This window comes from Oncorhynchus gorbuscha, linkage group LG01 (assembly GCF_021184085.1).
Source record: "Oncorhynchus gorbuscha isolate QuinsamMale2020 ecotype Even-year linkage group LG01, OgorEven_v1.0, whole genome shotgun sequence".
Lineage (NCBI taxonomy): Eukaryota > Metazoa > Chordata > Actinopteri > Salmoniformes > Salmonidae > Oncorhynchus > Oncorhynchus gorbuscha.
The window spans coordinates 61,676,266-61,695,183 of NC_060173.1; the positions used below are offsets into that span (position 1 = coordinate 61,676,266).

The 18,918-nt window shown below is 40.6% G+C and overlaps 1 protein-coding gene across 1 annotated transcript in view; it reads left to right on the forward strand.

Moving 5' to 3' along the window:
- tmem86a (transmembrane protein 86A) overlaps nt 1-18,042 on the forward strand; it is a 46,123-nt gene extending 28,081 nt beyond the window's left edge. Inside the window, exons 2-3 of the mRNA XM_046358022.1 lie at nt 2,664-2,928; nt 12,902-18,042. Coding sequence (XP_046213978.1) covers nt 2,664-2,928; nt 12,902-13,329 — 693 coding nt within the window. The 3' untranslated portion in view covers nt 13,330-18,042. The remainder of the gene's footprint in view (nt 1-2,663; nt 2,929-12,901) is intronic.
- Nucleotides 18,043-18,918: the final 876 nt, after the last annotated feature.

Consider the following 18,918-nt stretch of genomic DNA (forward strand, 5'->3'; position numbering starts at 1 on the left):
GACAGTTGTGCATTTGGGCTAAATATAATACTTATAATTCCCTTCTCCCTGAGTGCTGTGTGCTCCGAAGCACCTCTCACTCACATGGTTCTCCATCATGTGATCGGGTATTTTCACAGGCTTCCGATGTGTAAATTGAAGATATTGGAAGAACTGTCCACATTTTACTTTTTGTATATTAGGCTATTTCTGCCAAGCAGTTCCCATACCAGGTGGTGTAGCATCCGCGTCATCTGTCCACTTCCGTATTGAGCGAGTCACTGGTACTTCCTGCTTTTGTTTCTGCTTGTAAGCAGAATCAGGAGGATAGAATTATGGTCATATTTGCCAAATGGAGGGCTGGGGAAAGATTTGTATGCATCTCTGTGTGTGGAGTAAAGGTGGTCTAGGATTTTTTTCTCTGGTTGTACATGTGACTTGCTGGTAATAATTAGGTAAAACTGATTTAAGTTTGCCTGCATTAAAGTCTCCGACCACTAGGAGTGCTGCTTCTGGGTGAGCATTTTCTTCTTTACTTATGGCCTTATAGAGTTGGTTGAGAGTGGTCTTAGTGCCAGCTTTGTTCTGTGGTGGTAAATAGACAGCTCTGAATAATATAGATGTGAACTCTCTTGGTATATAGTGTGGGCTACAGCTTATCATAAGGTACTCTACCTCAGGTGAGCAATACCTTGAGACTTCTTTAATATTAAACATTGCACACCAGCTGTTATTGACAAATAGACACCCACCCCCTCGTCTTACCAGAGGTAGCGTCTCTGTTCTGCCGGTGCATGGAAAATCCTGCTAGCTCAATATTGTCCTTATCGTTGTTAAGCCACATCTTGGTGAAACATAAGATGTTACAGTTTTTAATGTCCCGTTGGTAGGATAATCTTAATCGTATGTCATCAACTTTATTTTCCAATGATTGCACGTTAGCAAGAGGAACGTATGGCAGTGAGAGTTTACTCGCTTGCCTACAGATTCTCAGAAGGCTGCCCGATCTGTGGTCCCTTTTTCTGCATCTTTTCTTTACGCAAATGGCGGGGTTCTGGGCCGGCTCCAGTGAAAGCAGGATATCCTTCTCGTCGGATTCGTTAAAGGAAAAAGTTTCTTCCAGTCCACGGTGAGTAATCACTGTTCTGATTTCCAGAAGTTATTTTCGGTCATAAGGGACGGTAGCAGCAACATTATGTACACAGTAAGTTAAAAAATAAGTTATGCAAAAAAACTAACAAAATAGCACAATAGCACACCCATCAGACTATTCTTGATTTAATCTTGCCTTAGATATACTAAATAATAAATGTTTGAAATTGGTTTTGATTTAGAATGTTCTATTATCATACACCTGTTTCGAAACAGGGGCAGGGTAAAAAATACATGTCATCTATGCACTTAAATAGCGAATGGGAGACACTTTGCCCGTGGTTAATTTTCATGCCAGTCAGGTAGGCAATACTCCTATGGTAAAGAGAAGTAATGTGCTTAATATTAGTAAAGTTGAGAAATAAATATAGTAGGCCTAGAAAGCTGATGGGATCCTCCTCTTTTTAATAGAGGCCATCACCTTCTTTACTCACGCAATTGCATAGCCTATAGAAATGTTGCGCAACATGAGCTCATGGCCTCATGTAGTGTTTGATTTTCGATAACATTTGCATTGATGTCAGAGTGTTTAGATAGACAGTAGAGTGCTGAATACCAAGCATTTAGAACGTTTGGTAGGCTACTAATGACCATCATTAGCATCAGAGCTTGGAGAAGACTAAATACCATGACTACACGGCTACGTGGAATTTGACTGCCTTCATGACTCGTGACTGCAGGTGTTGCGGTTATACGGTCACCGTAACAGCCCTACCCTGCAGTTGCCCTCACCCCCTCACCCCTGCAGTTTAGATTTTGACCCCTGCAAATGTACGACACACTACACCAGATTCACAACAAAGCATGACCACATGACCTTTGACCTGTAGGAAGTGTTTACCAGTTATCAGCGAGACATAGAAGAAAAGAGAGAGAGAAGAGGGCACTTCAGACAAGGAGGCTATACACACAGTGTATAGTCTGTTGTAACGTTATACTAGATTGTGCAGAATCACTGATCTACATGACCTTCCATACCAAATAACTACTCATTATGTGATAAAGATTAGCAATCATGTGCTTTGCCTTGCTTAAACTGATCCCTTCAAATGTGATGTTATTGTTCAGGAGAGTCGTTATTATTCAACCAAAAAATGTTCCTACATTTGTTGTTGATCTTCTCTAGGAATTCTGTTGTTTAGAGGAATTCCTTATTCCCAGTTCCTTGTAGTAGAATGTCATGATGATACTTGTACCTGACTTGCCTTTCTTAATTCCCCCTGAGGGGATGAATAGCGTTTCATTGAAATTACTCCCAATCGTCTGCTTTTGCTATGATTATGTTGAATTTGTCTTCACAACAACTGATTAACTGATTGATTAATGTGTAACAAACTGTGAACACTCACTCACTCACTCACTCACTCACTCACTCACTCACTCACTCACTCACTCACTCACTCACTCACTCACTCACTCACTCACTCACTCACTCACTCACTCACTCACTCACTCACTCACTCACTCACTCACTCACAGGGAATGCTATAGCTTCTCCTGCTCATTCACTTGGGTTTTATGTTGTGTTCCAGGTGAAGAGCGAAGGCCCTAAACTGGTGCCCTTCTTCAAGTCTACCTGTGTCTACTTCGTCCTGTGGCTACCAACCTCAAGCCCTTCTTGGTTCAGCGCCCTCATCAAGTGTCTACCCATCTTCTGCCTGTGGCTCTTCATGCTGGCCCACGGCTTCAGCTTCTTAGGTGCCCACTCAAGTGCTCGCAAGATCCTGGCCGGTCTCATCTTCTCTAGCCTGGGAGATGCCTTTCTCATCTGGCAGGAGGATGGCTACTTTAGCCACGGTGAGTGATACTGGTGGCACTCCTGCCTGACTAGATTTCAGACACCTGCCAGATCTCACAACCCCTGGATAGATGTTCAACTTACCAGCTAACCACATCACATGATAAAGCAATATGCCTGACTGCCGTCTAGTCGGCACACAACCATTGGTTGATCATGCAAGTAGCCAATAAGCGAACGGCCGCTAGGGGGCCCTGAGCAAAACAAAAAAAACAGATGGTAATTAATCAATATCTGATATACTGACAAAAGTTGAGAGGGACGGTTGAGACAGCCGAATGCGTACTAAACACACCACGTCATTTCAACGTGGACAATTTGGTCATATTTGGTTGAGCAGTTGATCAATGTTATCACTATGCTTTCAACCATCTAAAAGCACAACCAAATTCCAATGGAAAAACAATGTCAGATTTGTGTTTATTTATACAACTGTGCTTCATCTAATAGCACAACCAAATGGCCTGAATTGCTGTCCTTAGCATGCACACTTTCTATGAATACATATAACTTTATAGTAAGTGTAACCCCAAAATGTGGCCACTCATTTCAGGGTTGAATAAATACTGTTATATTCATTTTGTATGATAACCTTCACTTTATTGAAGTTATATTGAATTGTGTTTTCAACATTTGAAGGAGATGTATCTACTGCTTAGATAGTTCTGACTGTGCCACTGGCTTAGTCCTATTCTTTAACTTTGATTTCTGGTTGAGTTGGAGACGTGAATCCAACATTTAATTGGTCAAATCAAATCAAATGTATTTATATAGCCCTTCGTACATCAGCTGATATCTCAAAGTGCTGTACAGAAACCCAGCCTAAAACCCCAAACAGCAAGCAATGCAGGTGTAGAAGCACGGTGGCTAGGAAAAACTCCCTAGAAAGGCCAAAACCTAGGAAGAAACCTAGAGAGGAACCAGGCTATGAGGGGTGGCCAGTCCTCTTCTGGCTGTGCCGGGTGAAGATTATAACAGAACATGGCCAAGATGTTCAAATGTTCATAAATCACCAGCATGGTCAAATAATAATAATCACAGGCTGAACAGTTGAAACTGGAGCAGCAGCACGGCCAGGTGGAATGGGGACAGCAAAGAGTCATCATGTCAGGTAGTCCTGAGGCATGGTCCTCAGGCTCAGGTCCTCCGAGAGAGAAAAAGAAAGAGAGAAAGAGAGAATTAGAGAGAGCATACTTAAATTAACACAGGACACTGGATAGGACAGGAGAAGTACTCCAGATATAACAAACTGACCCCCCGACACCTAAACTACTGCAGCATAAATACTGGCGGTAAACAAGTTAATAGGCTATTTACTGTAATAAAACAATAGTTAATAGGCTATTTACTGTAATAAAACAATAGTTAATAGGCTATTTACTGTAATAAAATGTTGTATTGAATGTTGTATTGCAATGTGTTTCAATACAACATTTTCAACACAACCAAATATCAGCATTGAAAGGAGATATATCAACTACCTGGATAGTTCCATTTTTGACACTGGCTTAGTCCTATTTTTTAAGTTAGATTTTTGGTTCAGATGGAGACGTCAACACAACATATCAATTTCTAAAGGGAGACTTTGGGATTTTGGCAATCGTGGATACCATTTTTATGCCTGCGTGCAGTTTGAAGGAAGTTGGTAGCTAGTGCATTATAGCGTTAGCATAATGACTGCAAGTCTATAGTATCTGCTAGCATGCAATACCTTGCTATGTATGGATAGTATGCATCCCCTTCAACTCAAGAATGGTCTACCATATAGCCAGTTATGCAGGGTTTAATGAATCTGCGGCCACCAGACAGATTTTGACAGCAATGCTAAAAAAACAAGAAAGGAATTACTAAAAACTCAGCCTAAGAAGAAAAACAACGCAACTGTCTTTTGCACCAAGTACACCAAGGGTTCGGAGAAAATTAAAGCAATCCTGAAAAAGCACGGGCATATTCTGCAATCAGACAAAAATCGCATAACTCTTCAAGGAACTCCCACTGGTGTTCTATATGCGTGGTCGCAATATTGGAGATACCTTGGTGAGACCTGACCTGCCCCCTGAGCCCACTCAGACACTCTTGACACCTATCCCAAATGGGAACTACAAATGTGGCTCATGCGCACAGTGCAATAGCACTATAAAAACATATTTCTTCAGGCACCCACATACAGGTCGAAAAATCCCTGTTAGGGGTATCATCTCATGCAACACCAAGGGAGTAATCTATCTCATCTCCTGTTCATGTGGAAAAGCCTACGTAGGACAAACAAAAGACAATTAAAACAACGCATAGCTGAACATCGCAGCTCAATCAGGTGTAAGAACATTGACTATCCAGTAGCAGCTCACTTTGTTGAAGCTAACCCTCCAATCTCCTCCCTCAAATAAACAGGAAATGAGCATGTTGCTCTACCAAGGAAAGGAGGTAACATTGAGATCCTACTACTAGAAAGGGAGGCTTACTGGATATCCTATCTAAAAACATTGACCCCTAGCGGTCTGAATATTGACTTTGGTCTCAGGTCCTTCTTATGAACAATTATTTATTTCATGAACAAGTCTTACAAATTGATATATTCTTTCTACAGCTTATTAGCGTACACCTAATATGTTCACCCTGTTGATGATGCTCATAAAGTTGAACCAAAAGATTACACGTAACAAATATGAAATACGAAACCATTAAATATGTGAAATTGAATGAAAGAATAATGTATGTACAATATTCAAATATGTTTCTATATGATAACAATGCGTTCTGTATCCTAGAGATGAAAGTACTTTGGTGCGAAAAGTGCAAATCAATCTTAGAACAACAGCAAAGCACCTTGCGAAGATGCTGGAGGAAACAGGTACAAAAGTATCTATATCCACATTAAAGCGAGTTCTATATCAACATAACCTGAAAGGCTGCTCAGCAAGGAAGAAGCCACTGCTCCAAAACCGCCATAAAAAGCCAGACTACGGTTTGCAACTGCACATGGGGACAAAGATTGTACTTTTTGGGGGAAATGTCCTGTGGTCTGATGAAACAAAAATGAACTGTTCGGCCATAATGACCATTGTTATGTTTGGAGGAAAAAGGGAGAGGCTTGCAAGCCGAAGAACACCATCCCAACCGTGAAGCACAGGGGTGGCAGCATCATGTTGTTGGGGTGCTTTGCTGCAGGAGGGACTGGTGCACCTCACAAAATAGATGGCATCATGAGGACGGAAAATGATGTGGATATATTGAAGCAACATCTCAAGACATCGGTCAGGAATTTAAAGCTTGGTCCCAAATGGATCTTCCAAATGGACAATGACCTCAAGCATACTTCCAAAGTTGTGGCAAAATAGCTTAAGGACAACAAAGTCAAGGTATTGGAGTGGCCATCACAAAGCCCTGACCTCAATCCTGTAGAAAATTTGTGGACAGAACTGAAAAAGCGTGTGCAAGCAAGGAGGCCTACAAACCTGACTCATTTACACCAGCTCTGTCAGGAGGAATGGGCCAACATTCACCCAACTTATTGTGGAAAGCTTGCGGAAGGCTACCCGAAACATTTGACGCAAGTTAAACCATTTAAAGGCAATGCTACCAAATGCTAATTGAGTGTATGTAAACTTCTGACCCACTGGGAATGTGATGAAAGAAATAAAACCCGAAAGAAATAATTATTCTGACATTTCACATTTTTTAAATAAAGTGGCGATCCTAACTGACCTAAGACAGGGACTTTTTTACTTAAATGTCAGGAATTGTGAAAAACTGAGTTTAAATGTATTTGGCTAAGGTGTATGTTAACTTCAGACTTCAACTGTAGGTCTAAATAGCATCATTGATGAAATAGGATTACATTGATACAAATGTGGTCAAATTTTCTGTGTTAAACCTACCCTTTGGAATAAAAATGGCAATAGTTAACCCATTTAGTTTTAAAGTGGAGATCCCTCAATAATAATTCTTAAGATAGCCCATTACCCTCTGGGCACATACCTGTACGTCACTTCAATGTTTAGTTTGAGTTACCAACTTTCTTTAAAAAAAAAAAAAAAAATCTCACCGATCTTTACACAACATGTGAAATGAGCTGAAATTAGAGATTTTCCATACACACAGAAATGTGTTTACATCTCTGTTAGTAAGCATTTCTCCTTTGCCAAAATTATCCATCCACCTGACAGGTGTGTGTGTGGCATATCAAGAAGTTTATCAAACTCCTAGAGTCAATTGGCGCACCGATGCGACAATCTAAGTAACATTTAAAAACATCCCCATCAAAATCAGTCAGTTTAAACTAGAGATATCAGTTTTTATTAATTGGATGCGTCTCAATCCAACACACTTCTGCATCTCTGGTGGAAGGTTGCAGAGCTAGAGTGGGGTTTGTCAAACCATCAGACATCCTGTAATTTGGCCTTCTCACCACAACGTCTGTAGCGTCCGAACCGTTTGGCCTACAAAAAAACCATGACCACTCTCACAAACATCAAGGTTGGTCTCCATTTTGCTCCACGACCACCACAAGGGTCAGGGGACTTGTCCAAAATTGGTTACCCTCAGTGTGCCAACTTGTGTTTTGTAGCATCCGGAGGATTTGGGTTACAAACTAATGTGAACACACTGAGGAAAGGGGAGAGTCTCACGAACACCATGCATGGTGTTCTCCGTTTGGGTCTATGACCTCCCATAAGTGTCCCTGGACTCATCTGAAGGTAACCGGTACCGGTTAAAAAAATGAATGGAAGTATGGCGGAAGTTTTGTGCCTACCCAATAAAGTGGTTCAATATGTGTATATTTAAAAAAATCAAAAAGTAATTTCCTGAGCTTTCTTATACAGTGCATTCGGAAACTATTCATACCACTTCACTTTTTTCCATTTTGTTACATTACAGGCTTATTCTAAAATTGATTCCATTTTTCCCCCTCATCAATCTACACACAATACCCCATAATGACTAAGCAAAAACTGTTTTTTAGACATTTTTGCTCATTTATTATGTCAAATATTACATGAACATAAGTATTCAGACAAGTACTCAGTACTTTGTTGAAGCACCTTTTGCAGCGATTAAAGGTTGGGCCACTCAAGGACATTCAAAGACTTGTCCTGAAGCCACTCCTGCTTTGTCTTGGCTTTCCCTCAATCCTGACTAGTCTCCCAGTCGCTGCCCCTGAAAAACATCCCCATATCATGATGCTGTCACCATGTTTCACTGTAGGGATGTTATTGGCCAGGTGATGAGTGGTGCTTCGTTTCCTCCAAATGTGATACTTGGCATTCAGGCCAAAGAGTTCAATCATGGTTTAATCAGACCAGAGCATTTTGTTTCTCATGGTCAGAGTTCTTTAGGTGCCTTCTGGCAAATTCCAAGCGGGCTGTCATTTGCCTTTTACTAATGAGTGGCTTCTGTTTGGCCACTCTACCATCAAGGCCCGATTGGTAGAGTGCTGCAGAGATGGTTGTCCTTCTGGAAGGTTCTCCTATCTCCACAGAGGAACTCTGGAGCTCTGTCAGAGTGACCATTAGGTTCTTGGTCACCTCCCTGACCAAAGCCCTTCACCCCCAATTGCTCAATTTGGCCAGGCTGCCAGTTCTTGAAAGAGTCTTGGTGGTTCCAAACTTCTTTCATTTAAGAATGATGGAGGCCACTGTGTTCTTGGGCACCTTCAATGCTGCAGAAATGTTTTGGTACCCTTCCCCAGATCTGTGCCTCGACACAATCCTGTCTCGGAGCTCTACGGACAATTCCTTCGACCTCATGGCTTGGTTTTTGCTCTGACATGCACTATCATCTGTGAGACCTTTATATAGACAGGTGTGTGTCTTTCCAAATCATTTCCAATCAATTGTTTGATGGTAACAGGATGCACTTGAGCTCCCTTTCGAGTCTCCTAGCAAAGGGTCTGAATACTTAAATAATATATTTATCTTTGACATTTTTTATTAAGAAATCTACAAAAATGTTTTCGTTTTGTCATTTTGGGATATTGATGAGGAAAATGTTTTACTTAATCCATTTTAGAATAAGGCTGTAACATAACAACATTTGGAAATAGTGTAGGGGTCTGAATACTTTCCGAATGCACTGTATCTTCTAGATATAGGACAGACACTTCAAAACCTTATTCCTTATGGGTTTTTTCACTCTCTTTTTTGCCATTTCAGCAATGCATTATTCAATGCGTTTCTATGGGCTATAGTAGTATATGCTAAATTCAATATTTTGTCAAATACATTTTATAAAACAGGTTTGGGACAGATGAAGGGGCCCTAAAATTAAAGAACAAATAGCTAAATGATCCATGGTATGACCATCTTAAAACAGTTCCATATGTCAGCTGCGAAGACAGATAATGAAGAGGAGTGGGACAACATTCCACAGGCGACAATCAACAGCCTAATCAACTATATGTGAAGGAGATGTGTCGCACTGCATGAGGCAAATGGTGGTCACACCAGATACTGACTGGTTTTCTGATCCATGCCCCCCACCTTAAAAAAAATTAATTATTCCCAGTCATGTGAAATCCATAGTTTAGGGCCTAATGAATGTATACATTTACATTTAAATTAAATTGACTGATTTCCTTATATGAACTGTAACTCAGGAAAATCTTTGAAATTGTTGCATGTTGCGTTTATATTTTAGTTCAGTGTACTTTCCAGCGGGAGGTACTGGCCAGCCTATTATCTTTTCCGATGGTGGATATAACGTTGTATATCTGACTTTGTTTCAAAGGTACAAATTTAACAAATTTAACAAATAGGGTAAAGACCCAGCAAACAGGACCCCAATTGGCCCCATGTAGGTATTCAGTGGGCAAGGTGGGCACAGGCTAGCCCACACTAATCCCATGCCAGCCCAACACAGGCTAGCCCAGACCAAGCCCAGCTAGAGGCAGGGGCTCATTTGAATATTTGGGAGCATGTGAAATGTTCATATGTCCCATGCACTTATTTAAAGGCCCAGTACAGTCAAATGTGTTTTTTTTATCCCTGTGTTTTATATATATTTCCACATTATGAGTTTGGAATAATACTGTGAAATTGTGAAAATTATGATAATGCCCTTTTATTGTAACAGCTGTTTGAAAAGACAGCCTGAAATTTCTGCCTGTTTTGGTGGGAGGAAGTTTTAGCCTTACATCTACACCTTTCAAACCAAGATGTTTTTCTGCCAACTTTAGCATTTATCCAACTTTTTGCAGGCTTTTCTTTATATGAAATGTATTGCCGGTGACAAAGCCTCTACATTTCCGCCAACCGACTTAGTCATGACTTGGTCATGTTTATGGTAAAGTTCTGCCTACGGCTTAGAATGAAATGTAGCCCTGATGCTGAGGCAGCATTGGCACGCACTCCGCTCTTAAGCTCTTGATGGTTGCTAGGCAGCGCCCATTACCACTACCATTACCATTCCTGACAGTTAGAAACTTTGCGAGGCATGTCACTTCACCCATGTCTTCGCATATCCCACCACACGCACTGTTTTCTTAAACACAACTGGATGGATCCATAAAGAATTACTGTGGGAATAAATATCACCGAATGATGAAAATATTGGAATAAACTAGGCTAATGTAATTGAAAGCATCAATTTGTTGCTTACTGAAACTCCCAAAGTCATCTAATTGTTTTAATACATTTGAAGTAATGGCCAACCCGCGTGTGTTCAACTATTTCAGTGCTGTTTCTCGCAGCTTTGAGACAAGCGTGGGGACTCAATCAACGTCTAAATTTTCTTTTCACTGAATCTCCATTTGGATATTGGTTAGGCTACAATTAGGCTGTGGACATGTTCGCTATGTTGAGGTGAGTGCTGCTCATGATCATCTTGTCAAGTGTCTAATTCATTAGCACTGATCAGAACATTTGCCAGCATGTTCAGTGTCTTCAGAAAGTTTTCATACCCCTTGATTTATTCCCCCCAAAATGGTGTTATAGCCTGAATTCAAAATGGATTAAATGTATACCTTTTCTCACCCATCTAAAAACAATACCCCATGATGACAAATGACTTTTTTTTGTTTTTGACATTTTTGCAAATATATTGGAAATGAAATACAGAAATATCTCATTTACATAAGTATTCACACCCCTGAGTCAATGTATGTTAGAATCACCAGGCAACGATTACAGCTAGTCTTTCTGGTTAAGTCGCTAAGAACTTAACACACCTGGATTGTGCTACATTTGCCCATGATCATTTTTTCAATTCTTCATGCTCTGTCAGGTTGGTTGTTGATGATCACTAGATTGCTATTTTCAAGTCTTGCCATAGATTTTCAAGTTGATTTTAAGTCAAAACTGTAACAGGAACATTCCATGTCGTCTTGATAAGCAACTCCATTGTATATTCTGCCTTGTGTTTCAGGTTATTGTCATGCAGAAAATTAAATTTGTCTCCCAGTGTCTGTTGTAAAGTTTTCCTCTCAGATTTTGATGTGTTTATCTCTATTCTTTTTCATTCTTGCCGATGACAAGCATACCCATAACATAATACAGCCACCATCATGATTGATGTGTTGTATTGGATTTGCCCCAAACATAATGCTTTGTATTCAGGACATAAATGTAATTTCTTTCACATTTTTTGCAGTTTTCATTTCAAATCATATCAAATTTTATTGGTCGCACACATATGGTTAGCAGATGTTAATGCGAGCGTCGCAAAATGCTTGTGCTTCTAGTTCCAACCATGCAGTAATATCTAACAAGTAATCTAACAATTTCACAACAACTACCTTATACACACAAGTGTAAAGGAATGAATAAGAATATATACATATAAATATATGGATGAGCGATGGCCGAACGGCATAGTAGAGTGAGTGCAGTAGTCTAATCTAGAAGTGACAAAGGCATGGATGAGCTTTTCTGCATCAAATTTGGATCAAATGTTTCAGATTTTTTTGCAATGTTACTACTTCAATTTAAATTCAAGAATTGAATTAGAATTTATGAGGCATTCTGAATTAAATTCTGAATTGAGCCCAAACCCTGGTTGGATTACAGGAAATTGACTTTAAATCATCAAATTTTCTGTATACTGCAAAGAGGGAGGTCACTAAAATGTTTAGTATGGGGGGTGGCCTGTAACCAAATTACGAAATTCTAGAGCCGTCCCTGACTGCAATGTAGTCGGGCAGGAACTCGACCACTGATGCCTACAGTCCTTTTCAGCAATTGAAGGTGGCTTCCTCTACTGGGTTGCATATAAAATGGCACCCTATTCCCTTGGAATAGTACATTATACAGAGAAAAGGGTGCCATTTCAGAAGAAGATATAGGGTCTCCTTTCCCTCTTGCTACTCTCAGCTATCCAGTTTGTTTAGATCAGCGCAGATGGAGGAGAGGAAGGTACTTTAGACTATTTTGGCATGCCCCATGCTTAATGTCTTCCCTACTTGTCATTTCCCTACCTCCCGTGTGTACCTGAATGTGTGTGTATATACTATATCAGGCAAATTCTAATCTGGCCCTCGAAGCCTGATCCACATGATTTCCCTCTAATCAAGGACGGATTTATACATTTACATTACATTTACATTACATTTAAGTCATTTAGCAGACGCTCTTATCCAGAGCGACTTACAAATTGGTGCATTCACCTTATGACATCCAGTGGAACAGCCACTTTTAGTGCATCTACATATTTTTGAGAAGGATTACTTTATCCTATCCTAGGTATTCCTTAAAGAGGTGGGGTTTCAGGTGTCTCCGGAAGGTGGTATTGATTTGTCCTCGTGAGGGAGTTTGTTCCACCATTGGGGAGCCAGACAGCGAACAGTTTTGAAAACCAGTGGTAGGGAGGCGAGCAGGCCAGACAGACAGAGATAGCGGCATACCTTGGACACCAGGTGGTTGCAATTAATTGTCAGGTATAACAGAAAACCATCAGTACTCTGGAGCTCCAAGCTCAGATTTTATAACAGAATAGTCAATATAACAGTAAGTTATATATACTATTTTCTGTATCCCACAGGTTTGCTGATGTTTGCCATCTCCCACATCCTCTACTCCTCGGCCTTCGGTATGAAGCCCCTGAACCCGCTTGCCGGCCTGGTGATCGGCGCCATTTCGGCCGTGAGCTACGCCCTGCTCTACCCCTATCTCTCAGGCCCCTTCACCTACCTGGTGGGGGTCTATATCGCCCTGATCGGCTTCATGGGCTGGCGGGCCGTGGCCGGCCTCCAGTTGGCCAATGACCTGTGGACCTGGACCAAGATGTCGGCATGTCTGGGCGCTGTACTCTTCATGGTCTCCGACCTCACTATTGCCGTTAACAAGTTCTGCTTCCCTGTGCCGCACTCACGCGCCGTTATCATGGCCACCTACTACGCCGCGCAGATGCTGATCGCGCTCTCCGCCGTCGAGTGCCAGGATGTGGAGACGGCAAGGAAGATGGCATGAAGAGGAGAGAGCGAGGTCGCATCACGTGATCAGGAAGATGTGATAGGGGCAGCCAATCCCCCTTGTTTTTGTCATGGACATATTCCAGAGACAGTTACCCGCAAACCCCCTACTTTGGTTGTAGCGTGGCATTCGCACACCCTTGTTACCATGGACACTAGTGTACTATCACCAGCCTGCCCCATGGCTAGTGGGACAGTCAAATACCCTAGTTACCATGGAGACATGTGCACTACTTTTAACCCTCAACTACTGCCCTACAGTTCTCGTAGATACGTCCTAGTTACTAGAGAGTAGTGCACGACAACTCCCCCACCTCACTGCCTAGGATGTTGGTACAGATGACCATACAGATCACCATGACAAGGTTTGTGTGTGGGTGTGGGTGCGTGTGCGTGCGTATTAGGTTAGAGGATTCATACTATATAACCTACAGATGAGTGTGAATTCTCATGGCCTGCTACAATAATAGCACATCTTCCTTCTGCCCCCCAGTCATTGGCTGCCCTCTCCACCCCATTTACAGTATAATGTGGTCCAATATTGCAAATTCAAATGGATGTATTTCCTGTGGCATATTGTCTTTGCAACTATTTTATCACCATTATTTAATTTATCTCTGAAAAGGGAGTTGTTATAGTGAATAAGTTTGCACATCTTGACTTGTTATGGGGGAGGTTGTGTCCCGTAACTGCTGTCTGTTCTCATGTATTTAGGTGCTGTTCTCAAAGTCTGGAGCACATCCACCCTCCTTTTTTTACTGATTTTAGTCTCTTCACTTTCACTTAAGACAAACTGCCTTTTGTACTTCTGCTCGCCACACTCCTATTACAATACAACCTCTCTCCTGTGTCTATGAGCCTATGAAAATTGCTGTGAATGTCTACGCACACACACAGAGAGAGAGAGAATTCGTGGACTTTTGCCTAGCTAGCTGTTGCTAAATCATTTGTCCTGGAATATGAACATTGGGTTGCTATTGTAACTGAAATCCATATGGTCCTTCTATCTGCTGGATCTTTGTAGAATTTTGTACCCATTTTGAGTCCCACAAAATCGTGTGTTCTCTACTCCGACAATGAATCGAAAGGTAAAAGGGAAAACCTAGTATGTTTTCTTTGATTCATCTCTCCTCATTCATTCCTCTTTGGATTTTATATGACTGTTGGCAACCGGCATTAAGGCTCATGACCTCCATCAACTAGGCCGGAGTGTGGACCTGCTTCATCTTTCAATCACTCACGTGGGTTTGTATGATCCTAAAAACCAAGGCGGAGATGGGAGAGGCATGACTTGCCGCGCCAAATAGAACCAAGTTCTATTTTAGTGCCTGGCTATGCAGATGACGTGCGTGAGCAGTTTCGATGACATTATTGAATAACATGTATGTCTACATTTATTTTTTTCAACACTCGCGCACGCGAACGAGGCCGGTTTGGTCAGCATGTGAGAGAGATCATTTGAGAGTGCCTGCTCTAGTATTTTACCACAGTCATACTGATCACTCAAAAGGCTGGTCCCTAAGGGGAACATTTTTCTTAGGTGTGTGTGTGTGTGTGTGTGTGTGTGTGTGTGTGTGTGTGTGTGTGTGTGTGTGTGTGTGTGTGTGTGTGTGTGTGTGTGTGTGTGTGTGTGTGTGTGTGTGTGTGTGTGTGTGTGTGTGTGTGTGTGTGTGTGTGTACCCTCTGTACCTGAGGCATCTCACAGTGTTCCTCCTTTACTGTTTATGTTACCCTGAACACGCACAAACACACACCACATATACACGCTTCCTTCAGGTCACACTTCATACCCCCAGCTCCTGCTGGTTTGGTTATTAGAAGAAGGCTGGTGGTGCCCTTATTGCTGGAACATTTTCAGCTACCAACTGTGTGCCTATGGCCATATAAAGTGTTACGAAAAGGACATGTTGGCTGAAGCCAGTCCTTGTTTTGTCTGCAGTGTTTTGGCCTTCAGAGAAGAACACAGCCCTAGGACACCCTGGTCCCTTAGGGTCCAAACACAGCCAAAAAAGAGAGAGAAGACTGGCCAATGGTTTCATTAGCACAAGGGAACAATTAGACCACTCAATCCCGATTGGTTATATCCCCCTAGATAGATATGCAGCTATGACACTTATCTGTCATAGTATTTTTCTCTGTTGCACCAGCTATAGGGCCATCTTTGCTGAGTTATTGTGCTGTCTGTTTGAAGCATATTTACTGAAAAAATGTCCGTGTGTATTTAAGAAATTTTAGAAAACAGATACATTGTTATACTTGTTGCATGTTATTTTAGTGTGTTTGTGTGTACTGTATGTGTGTGCATGCGTGTAGGTGTGTGTCGAGCTCCCTCTAGGGCCGTGGCAGAATTGCTGTGAACTATCATTTTGCTTGAACATTGGCTGAATGTACATCATACCGGCGTATTCCTATTTTGTGATATTTTCTCAAAATCCTTTGGCATTTTCTCTTCAGTCCCCCATCTTCCTATTAATGGATATTGTCCATAGTATTTTCACCTGCTATGACCTTTTCCCTTGCTGTCTCTTTCCTTTCTATGACACCATAATCAGGGATGACTGATTAATGCCAGGCCATATTTATGTACCGTTTTCCCAACTAGCACATAATGTTCTGAGAACCATATGTTTCTTAGACCTTGGTGAAAAAGTGATTGTCCTATGTTTATTTTGCATACAACTTTTCCACAACTTTCTGGGAATGGTGCAGGATAATTTTGAACATTCTCAGCACCTTTAAGGAACTTGACAAGAAAATTATATTTTCTTGGTACTTCATTACTTAACAGAATGTTTCCTAAAAATTCAAACATGGTTACATTTCATTTCAATTTTGGTCATGTTCTAGGAATGTTCTCCAACTGGTTTGGCATTGGGAATGTTCAAAATTGTTCAACTTCGTTAAGAAACAACGTTCTTCGTTGGGAATTTCAGTACTTCAGGCATAACTTTTTACTACAGGTTTCCTCCTGGTTCCATTTAAAGTCACGTTCTCAAATTGTTCCGAGAACGTTAAAAAAACGTTTCATAGAAACCACAAAACTTTTGTAATGTTCAGAGAACGTTGTAGGAATGTTATTTAATAACATACATTCCATTCTCAGCATCACCAAAATTATCTCTATCCTCAATCTTGTTAAGTGTGTTCAGGTGTGTTGCCTGCACCCACTAATTGGCCGCACCTGGTCTTAATGAGCGTTCATTTCAATTGAAATGGGGTCTGTTTGAATAAACTAAAATGAACAGATTTGTAAGCGTAAAAAATATGGCATGCTAGCTCCATCCTGGTGGTGTGGTGGACTAATTCCATGGATAGATTATAGGTTCGAATCTCACTGATGCCTTGTCACAATGAAAAATAAATTTGTTTGCATGATTAATGCATAAGGAAATGTATTTCCATGTGTCCTATCTGTGCAAGTAACCCACTTGTCAACTATCGCAAAATCAACAAAACAATTCACAATGTCATTGGATTTAGGTTAAAAGTTTGGTGGGGAAAAAAACAAAATTCCCTTCTGTTGACTTTTTGAAAATCCAATTGGTTTCCCACGTTGATTCAACATCATCACATGGAAACATCATTGATTCAACAAGTTTCTGCCCAGTAGGAAAAGTCACATCCAGTGAACGTTTTAAGGAAGTTATAAAAAAAACCTTGAAATAATCTATAATTTCCATTCTCAGAGCGTTAAAGAAACCTCCCAGGAAAACTTTCAAGGAACCAGAGTAAAACATTCTCAGAACCTCCTGAAACCCCAAAATAAACCTTCACTTCACTTCTGTTCTCGTAACGTTTACCGGTCAGGAAACGTATGACTTAATTCCCACAACCAATGTGAAAACAAAAACATACTTTACCACAACATCCAAGGAACCAAATGTACTAGCTGGGGTATCTTCTCAAACATAAACATTGTGTGGTTATTAAAGGCACGGTGTATAGCTTATGAGTGTGTAGTCACTATTTCTTTTATACCGACTTTTTTCAGCCCTGCGTCCCGCTAAAGGATGTTAGTTTGATCACACTTTTCTATAGAGAGTGGTTGTTGTATAGCGCACACAGAGTCTAATGTAGCATGAAGAAGGATGCTAAGAATTGATGTGTTCTATTGGTATTGAAGACATCTATCTGTTGGCTATTGTTGTTTATTGATATCTATTCAGCTACAGTATATGAAACTAACTGACAGTTTACTGGAATAAGTAGAGGAACTAATTAAAGATGCATACAAACAGTATATTGTAACATATATTTATTTGACCTTTAATAGTTTTAAATATTGTGTATAGGGAGTATTTGAATACTTGTGGATACACAGATAGAGTATCCAAATATATCGTACTGTTCTGTCCCACTGGGCACCAACTGGTTGAATCAATGTTGTTTCTACAACATTTCCACAAAGAAATGCAATGTTTTTCCTTTTGATGATGTTGAATCAATGTAGAAGATTAATTGGATTTGCAAAAACTCATCAACGTACAGGAATTTTTGATTTTTTTTTGGCAACCAACTTTTAGCCTAAATAAAATGACAGTCTAAGCTGCAGAAGGGATTACTGATAGATCAAGATTCTAAATGAGGGGGAAGCACGAGCTCGCCTTAATGCAACAAAAGTCAAACTTTAATTCAACCATTCTCCTATTTGTTTAAAATGCAATTTTGTACTGTTACAGTTGTACATTTTTAAATAAAAGCTTAAACGAACGATCTCTGTCATTGTTTAAACCAGTGACAGTTCTTTCAACCGCATTCATACTACTCGGCCTGTCTGCCGCTCTCTCTGTCTGTCTTGAGCTTTCGCAAGCAAACTTGCAACATTGTATCGACTGGGTCTAGCCAGCTATCAAACTTGCAACATTGTTTCAACTGAGCCCTCAGTTTCCCACGGCAATGACAGGCAGGTCACCCATGTTACAAGTCAGTATTCTATGTCCATCCATGTCTGAGGACGTTGATTGGTGACATAAAATCAAGTAGGTGTTGTGGACAGGGATGGTGGATGGGCACAAGCATCTGCCTCTGGTTTCATGTTCAAATCCAGTGATATAAAGTAGTTTTTTATATTTTTGTTTTAAGCCTATCCCAATCCTTAACCCTTACCTTAACCATTTGGAGTTCATGCCTAAACCTAACCTAGGCATGATAGAGAAGTAACCAAACATTTAGAAATTTGACCCTTGGAACAACTTTAGAAATTTGAAGTTTGAGAAACATGGATGAACGTCTAACTCTGACGTGTCACTGTGTTAGCTTGTTAGTTTTTACGTCCCTTATTTCAGCCACTTTTGTTCCAAAAGGTCCATTTGCCAGCAAGATGTATCAATTAATTCAGGCTATAAGAGTGTAGGCCTAATGACAACATCATGACTGGTTGTGTTTATGCCACATTAAAAGGTAGTACATGTTTCCTGTTAAAATAGGCATACATTTCTTTACTATTAGGCCCATATTAGTTTTTTAAAACATTTTTAAATAGGAGGTCCCGTGAAATGTTGTGTTATAATTCGTACTCTGATCAGGACCCATGTCGGACTATGTAACTCTGGATTTTGGGAGTATATTTGTTGGATTTATTTGAGTG